Below are 8,869 nucleotides of genomic sequence, written 5' to 3'. Positions count from 1 at the left end.
TCGTCAGAGTAGTACATGGGCAGATGAGCTGGGTGATGCGAATGCGAATGGAGACGGTAAAAATGATATGGTAGAGTGAATCCTAATACAAGCGAGCGAAGGTTATAAGTATTGAACAGACTATGAGACAGTTGTGACTCACCTTGAATAACTATTTCCTTGCCTTGCGTTTCGGAGCCGTCTTGGGTGGAACAGCAGCATTCTTTCGTTTGCGCTTAGTAGGTTGAGTGATCTCTTCATCTTCTTCAGTGAGAGGGCTCTCATCATCGAAAATGGCTGATAGGGAGGCTTGCTTGTGCTTGCGTGAGTTATCAGGAGGATTGGGAGTAGGGGAGCGTGCAGGTAAGACTTCTTCCGCCTTGCGCGAGTCGACAGAAGGATCGGGGGTAGGGAAGCACGCCGACTCTTGAGGAGACGAGGGAGGCAGTGAGGGTTGCTTGTCCTTGCGAGGATTAGCCAGTGCTTGAGCTATTGGAGGATCTGGAGTGGGCAATCTATCAGGGGGAGGTAAGGACTTGTGACGCGACTCTTGTTGCCTATCGAGTGCCGAAGACTGTGCAGAAGCCATCTCTGAGGATCTGGAAGCCCGTGCAGCAAGTTGCCGTTCCATGGCGATCATATCGTCATCCTCGGAACACTCTGTGTTCAGCAAATGACAAGGCATGGCACCGTTTTCATTGCCAAACAGTTTCCTAGATCAATGAACAAATTAAATGAATACATAGTAGCGAAAAAACCACTTACTCGTTATAATGTCCTAGAAGGGAGTTAACCCACTCCTCGTCCTTCCTCCCCCGAATAAGATTTACAATCCTAGTATAAAAGTCAGTGTAATAGAAAAGACCGTCGTGGTCTTTCCATTTCTCAAGTGAGCTAAGTGGCAAAGCGAGCCTGTAAAATACAGACTGAGTAAGTTAAATCTGTGAGAAAAAAACTTACCTGAACCGCAGCATATGCGATATGCTCGGCCCCCACTTCTTTCATCCCGTGGAGCTTTGCATTGCAAGCGCGAGTTCCGCTAGAGACACCAGCCTTGAGCGCAGATGACGGAGAGGTGAAGATATGTTTAGTAACCTGTATGTATTAGAGTAGCCCAATATAATAAAAACAAAACCTACCCGCTCCAAAAGATATCTGCGAAAAAGCCCTTCAATAATGTCTTTCGGGTCAAAATCTTCGCCCACAGTGTTGCCTGGATAGAGAAAGGCGGGCCATAAGGCAGCGGTCACCTTTAATGATGCGCTATCGAACTTGTTCTTCATCCTGTAGATATTACTGTTAGTACAGATAACCTGAGAAAAGTAAACATACCCATGCGGATCCTCGATGTAGTCGACCAGATACTTAACTGGACAAAGCAATTTGCCCAGCTGGATGTGATTAAAACCCATTTGAGCGCGGCTCTTGCTGTCGTCAGTGATGGGCGGACGGATAAGCTCTTTGTCTGGGTTTGGAGCGGCGTATGAGCCCATGCGAGACTTGAGGTGACTTGCATCCTCAGAGCGCGTGTGATTAATCATATTTTGCATCTGTAAATATATAGTTAGTTGCAATTGATGTAAAAAAAACATGCGTACCTCGCCAATGAGTTGCGCAAGCTCATCGCGTTTTTTCCTCCTACCGATTAGAGTCCTGAGGTAAGGCACATGTTCGTTGATGTATTTGAATGTGCGCATGTACCATGCACGAGTGAGAGTATCATTGAAAATTGTGTGAGTATGTAAGAATGAGGTCAGAGTGCGCATATACGCGGGCAGAGTGTGCATATATGCGGTTAGAGTGCACATATATGCACTCAATTGGACTTACCAGGTGTCCAGAATCTTCCTGCGGGCAGCCTTGATGTGTTCTTCTTCCGTTTCATCTCTGTCCTCGGCCTCGGCAGCTTCTTGTTCCAAAAGTAGACTTACCTGGATTGCCTGCTTGAGATCGCAGAACATATTGAGGCCGTGTGGGATCCAATGTGCAACATGTATGCACTGCTCCCGCGGCGTAAGGACCTTATTTCGTGATCTTCTAGAATCTTGTCAACAAATGAAGTTCAGCTGCACGGAAAACTCACCTTTTTGTTGTTTCGGTCTTCTTTTCAATTGTTACCAGGTTACTATGTCCCCTATATGCATGTGAGTTCTGATTGGAACAACTGATATTACAGTGTCACTTACCTGTCTTTTTTGGACTTATGTCCGTCCTTATCTGACAATTTAGTGGACGCATCTGCCGCGTTTTTTCCACGTTTGCTGGATACCTGGGGCAGTGGTGTGCTGGGGCGGGTACTTACATCAGATTCTTTGGAACTTGGAGATGTAGTATTAGATCCAGAAGACGTAATTGAAACAGAGCATTTGCGGTGAGCCATGGTGTTGGAGAGAGAAAGATTCAGATTAGATCAATGATGTGTTATTAATGTTTGTTTGTTATACTGAATTGATACCGGATATCAATTTTCTCGATTAATTCCATTTTTAGTCCTGGCTCATGATTGGCTCACACACACATAAGCGCACCAAACTTGCATTCTCAACCCTAAACTAGGTGTACAAATGTCATGTAATATACAATTGAGCAAATAAAATACCAAGTACAGCGCATGGTATAGTAGTACAGGACAAGAAGGAAAAATTACCTGGAGGCCACTGTCTACTCACATATCCTCCTAGTCCTCCTCCCTTTTCTTGACATAGTAATCCCATGGCGCAGTGGGATTTTTGGGATCTGGGTGAGGGTTACCAAACTTTGCGCCTGGTCAGAATTAATTGAGTGATGATTGATTTAGAGTTTGTCATTCTTGACATGACCACAAGATTACGGCGGAGATTGAATCTGATATCAACATATGATCACATCACATTACATTCGATCGTATGTACTTATTTTCGATCATAGATCCATATCTATGCCGTGTGAGTGCGATCTATGTCTATGCAACTTACATTCCTTCCAGGATCCACTTCTTGGAGTACCTCGTGGCTGAAGGATTGAGTTGCATGAGTTGCAGTGATTCTCAGTAGCTTTCTTTTAACTTAATGGTACGCCTATTCTACACTTCTATTAAGACTAAAGCTTGAATCTTGCTTGCAGTTGTTAAATTCATGTATATTAATGTACACCATTGCAATATACTATGGACCATTTAAAGACTGTGTTCTCCGCATTCTGTCCCCATGGTTGATGACCTCCGCTGCATAGCTTGCAGTGCAGCATTCGGCTCACGCAAACAGTTGTCAGCGCATGTGAGCCAATGCGCACTCAATCTTTCGTTTACTGATTAGCTTTTCACCTGCAAATGCAAGTCCGAGAAGAAGAAGCGAAAAGACAAGCGGGCGTGTTGTGATAAATCCCCCGTGCACATTCCTGAAGATGTTGTCATTCCAGATCAATCCAAGATTCAAGATTTCATGTCTGTCAATCAGGACGACAACTTCATTGACAATGATGTATGTATTAATTTGATTTCTAAAGCAGAATTGTGCTAACTACACATCTAGATTGAAATGTATCGCGCACCGTCTCCCTCACCCCCACCTATTGTCTCCCAGCACTCTGGACAGAGAATCCAAATGCCCGCCCGCTTTGCGGACTTCTTGCCAGGGTCAGCGACTCACCTTGCGCATATGCTGCCCTCCACCCGTCAGCAATGCGGACATCACAATGATGTCATCGCGGATCAACACACAGATCAACCTAGTCCTCGAATGCCTTCCCCACTGCGGTCAGATCACAATGACTTCCCTCCTTTCATCCCCTTCGAGACAGAGCCTAACGAAGCAGGTCTCTATCGAATTTACCCTACCCGGCCCAGCATACCCCCCCACGAAATTTCTCTTGAGAGTGTTACCGATGCTCCAACACTCGCTGGAGGTGATCGGGTTCTGGACTTGAGTCGCATCACCGAAGGATTTTTGTCCAAGGAGATTGGCCAGGATGAGCTCTATGCAGCCTTGTCTAATCCCACCTCTGGCCTTCTTATGGCCTACCAATACTCTAGAACTGGTCAACAATCTGTCGCAGAGTTGCAGCGGCTCACCGGGTTCATTGGTGATCCGCTGTTTAATAATAGTGATGCTGCTTCATTTTCCCATACCCAGGAATCAAAAAATATTGACGCCTACCTGGAGAAGAACTCTAATCCGTTCTGCGAGGAATATGGCTGGCGCCAATCTGCCATCAAGATTAGGCTGCCTAAAGAGGGTAAGAAGTGGAACGCTGAGACTGAAGCTCCAGAGCTCGAAATCCCCGGAGTCCATCATCGCTCAATCACTGACATCATTGAGTCTGTTTTCCAGGATGACGTTGCAAGAACTTACAACATGATGCCCTATCGCAAGTTCTGGAAATCTCCGGATGGTCGCGACATCGAGATCTTCTCAGAAGCCTACTCCAGCGCCAAAATGATCGAGACCTACCAGGAGATTAACAATCTGCCTCGTGAAGCTGGAGATGACCTCGAACGTTCTGTCGCATCACTCTGGCCTTTCTACCTGTATTTCAGCAACCAGTCAAAATATACTCGAGGCAAACCAACTGCCTCCGCATGTCACCATGTCGCGTACATTCCTTCAGTAAGTTCTTTATTTATATCTATAAATATAACTAACTTCAAACCAATCTTCAGTTGCCCGAAGATCTACAAGATCAGTATAGGGCTATCTTTGGCGAGCCTTGCACAAGCCAGGTCTACACGCACTGTAAGCGTGAGCTGATGCAGGCCATTTGGGCTCTACTTCTCGACAAGAAGCTTACAAGTATGGTATGGTAATTAAATGTAGCGATGGTGTCACTTGTAGAGTGTTCCCTTGTTTTTTTACATACTCAGCCGACTATCCCGAGAAGTAGGTACATTAATTCATTCTCGGATGCAGTACTAATGCTTCTCAGAGTTATTCTCACAGGGATCAAAAATCTGGGGCAGTGCCTTTGCCCACGCTGTCTCACAAAGAAGGACAAGGTTCCTTTGATGGGATCAAGGGTGGATATGAAACGACGGATCAGGCGTATGCGGAAGGATGACTGGATACACCACTGAGAAATTGATGATGCACGAGCACTCATTTTTCGGTTGGGCGCACCTGTTGATGGGACGCGGGTCAAGAACATTCTCAATGACAAGTCTCTGGTGCCAACTCGACTAAGTTTCTGACATTGTTTCACTCCTTGCTAATTAATTATTGTTGGATAGAATTCATTTTCGGTGAAATTATCGCCTCATGGATTCAACCGGTTTCGTATGTTCATGGTCGACGAACTGCATGAGTTTGAACTCGGTGTCTGGAAGGCCGAGTTCACTCATTTGATGCGCATTTTGCATGCGGCCGGTGGAGATGCTGTGCAAAAGCTTAATGAAAGGTATGTATTTTCAAATTTATATTAGATCTGCTAATAGATCTTATTAGATATTGTGCTACGCCAACATTTGGTAGGCAAACAATAAGGAAGTTTAATTCCAATGCGTCGGCAATGAAACATTTGGCTGCGAGGGATTTTGAGGACCTTCTGCAGGTAAGTGTTGGTTCACACTTGCTCAATATAGTTTTTAATGATCAAATTTTCATTAATATAGTGTGCGCTTCCCGTCTTCGAGGGACTACTGCCGGATGATGACAATAAGATGGTTCTCAACCTTCTTTTCGATCTTGCAACTTGGCATGGGTTCGCCAAGTTGCGCATGCATACCGAGGACACCCTTGATTTCTTCGACATTGCTACAGCTATTCTAGGGCAGACAGTACGCAAATTTGCTCGTACAACATGTAAGCGCTACCATACGACAGAGTTACCTCACGAGTATGCAACACGTGGCAAACGAGAAGCTTCATTAGCTTCGGCACTCACAGACCCCGAAGGCCAGGATTGTTTCATCTGGACCGAAGTTCAAGAAACTTAATCTCAAGACCTACAAGTACCATGCACTCGGAGATTACCCCAACATGATCCGACAGTTTGGAACTACTGATAACTTCAGTACACAACCAGTAAGTTTTAATTTGATCGCACATGTAGATACAAACTGATCATACTATTCTAATATCTACTAGGGCGAACTTCAACATCGACGCGTCAAACGCTGGTATCCAAAAACGCCGAAAGGCAAGAAGAACACGGTGTCGAGTATGACATGAATAGAGACCCAGGAACGACTAATGGGCAAAATTGTGAAGACACGAGCTACATTGGCATCAAGAGAAGGTGATACCAGATCACAGCGCCACCAATGCAAACGCACATCTCCAGCCGATCATTTCCACATTTCCAAATACGCTAAATCTTCGATCGATCTCACAGAATGGCTCAGTGAACTGCCAGAGGATGATCTAGCAGTAGTGGTGCGTTCTTTTTTAAAAATTCTTAGTGATTTCATTTAACAGAGGGACAGGATTTTATTCCGAAACTTAAAGATCATCTTCTTGCACGTCTTCGCGGGATCGAGTATACTGGAGACGAACTCGAATTTACTGATGAAGAACGCACACAGATTTTGATTGCAAATAACAAGATCTACGAGCACAGTGTCCTCTGGATCAACTACACGACTTACGACTTACGCCAAGAACAAGATTCCCTAAACCCGCATACCCATGCCGACATTATGGTCCTGTCGCATGAAAATGACAATGATCGACATCCTTATTGGTATGCACGAATCATCCGGATCTTCCATGTCGACATTTGGGACCGCAATGACGGTGCCATGGAGAAGCCCCGCCAGATGGAATTTTTATTCGTGCAATGGTTTGGACGGGATGCAAAATTCCAATCCGGTTGGTCTGCCAAATGTTTGCCTCACATCGGTTTTCTTGCAGGCGAAGATCCCAATGCCTTCGGCTTCCTCAACCCTGATGTCATCATTCGAGGTGTTCATCTTATTCCGGCGTTTCAATTAGGGAAGACTAAAGAACACCTTCCCGTTTCATTTGTTCGACATGATGCCGATCACGATCAAGATTGGTTGTATTTCTATGTAAACATGTGAGTTATATAGTACCGATCTACTGGCTAATTAAAACATGTGTATAATTTTAGGTTCATAGATAGGGACATGTTTATGCGATATCGAGGTGGAGGTGTTGGCCACAAGGTTTCCTGCGAGTGGGATGCATTTTTGCAGAGCGATGGTGCGCAGATGATGAACGAAGAGGAAGAAGAGGATGAGGACGGAGATGATGAGGAGGAGGAGGAAGACAAAGACAAAGAGGATGAGGATGGAGATGATGAGGAGGAAGATGATGACAACAATGACAACAAAGAGGATCCTGACAGAGTCGAAGCAGATGAGGGAGAGGAGCTAGACGATGATTTTCTAGCAGCGGAAGGGTATGGCACTTTGTAAATTGAAGTAGTATAGATAATTTGAATCATTTCATTGATTCGTTGATCGATCGTGATCCGTTGTCATTCTTGACTGAAACGGATCATTCGTTCCAGGATTTTGTTTGCATGATATCATATCATTGCCGGCTTACAGGTACAATACATTGTTCTTGTAACATTATGACAGTAATATAACATCTCTACCACCTTATAACTATGATGTAAGAGCTAACCCACTATGTTACGGCGTTTATAATGTGTAGTTTGCGTATGACGTATGCATATATGTGTTGTATTACTCGGACGCTTTGACGATTACTAATAAGGTAGTGTCACATGTTGTGACATTTGAGGAGTTTTGCTGATGATTCTGCCAGTGAACGAGCATGAAACTTCTATTACTATTAGGCCGCCATCTCACTATCTATGAATCAGCGCATCCTTGCAAGCGTATCGAACGACAAGATAGCGCAACTATGGAATCTAGAGGATAATTAACTCATCGGACCACCCCTCAGCCATGAAAACATAGCGGTGCAATACGCGAATGGACGGAAAGTCGCTCGCAACTGCTGGCAGCATCATTTAGCAGAGATATCCGATGTATATATATGACCGTCGAGCCTCGGATGTCTCTGCTATCGTTGGACAAACTGTCTCCGACAACCGTCTGTCCGAAAATGTTCCAATGCATTTCCTCTTCAATATATATACTCATCACAGTGACAACGAGTCCACCCATCCTTCCAGCGGGTATGTTGCATTGGGTCTTCTTACAAACCTCGCGGACTGATCTTCGTTCACGACAGAATGCTGTCGACAAGCCATTCATACATATGTATGTTGTATTTTTCTTGACCTTTAGCATGATCTTGAGTACCTACACCCTAGGCTGATGCTACACAAAGACGAGCTCCGCGAATCGAAGACGCTCGTCAAAAAACACGAGGGTTTTATGACGATGCACGAGATGTGTGTAATTTTCGTCTATAGTTGAAGAGCCGGTTTTGACAGAAAACATCAGTTCTCTGCATCGCGTGCTGTCACATTCCACGGGTGAGATGACCATCGTGCTGCATTACCACGTCGACAGCTCCTTGGTCGCTTACCCTTGTTCTGGCGCCGTCACTTCGATCCGCACGGGAAGACTGAGCGCAACGCTCAATCTCGATCCCATCCTCTACGCTGGGCTCAAGACTTCATCTCTGGCATGTTACTAATGCGAGATGTATCCGACATCCAGTTGCAAGTGCCACAAGTAGTCGAGGTCCCGTGCACAGCAGCCAAGCCTGTATATTTTCTTCTTTTCGATTCTTTATCACCGACGGACTGTTACCAATGAAGTCCTGGATGACTGGTGGCTCGGTGTTCTACCAGACGGTCAGAAGGGATTGTTCAATGTTCTCCATTGCACATACAGAAACCATGTCACGGTCATCAGTATCTTATCAAGACTCGGCGCAGCATCTGAACACAACTTACGTTGTGCTACCGCGAGTGAGGACAGCGAGGACGATATCGGGAACCTTCTCAAGAGGTCGTGCCGTGGACGCAAGTCATC

The 8,869-nt window shown here is 45.2% G+C and overlaps 1 protein-coding gene across 1 annotated transcript; it reads right to left on the bottom strand.

Moving 5' to 3' along the window:
• Positions 1-151: 151 nt before the first annotated feature.
• EDB91DRAFT_1078427 (uncharacterized protein) lies at positions 152-2,359 on the bottom strand (the record flags this gene model as incomplete). Its single annotated transcript, XM_041315015.1, has 10 exons — positions 152-692; positions 745-905; positions 940-1,074; positions 1,119-1,263; positions 1,312-1,529; positions 1,578-1,632; positions 1,810-2,016; positions 2,063-2,113; positions 2,166-2,248; positions 2,282-2,359. 10 exons carry the CDS (start codon positions 2,357-2,359, stop codon positions 152-154), a joined length of 1,674 nt encoding a protein of 557 aa, XP_041181686.1.
• Between the last annotated feature and the right edge of the window lie 6,510 nt (positions 2,360-8,869).

The sequence above is a fragment of the Suillus paluster genome (assembly GCF_016628075.1).
Source record: "Suillus paluster strain FC165 chromosome Unknown EDB91scaffold_6, whole genome shotgun sequence".
Classification (NCBI taxonomy): Eukaryota; Fungi; Basidiomycota; class Agaricomycetes; order Boletales; family Suillaceae; genus Suillus; species Suillus paluster.
This window is presented reverse-complemented; position numbering and strand designations above follow the sequence as displayed.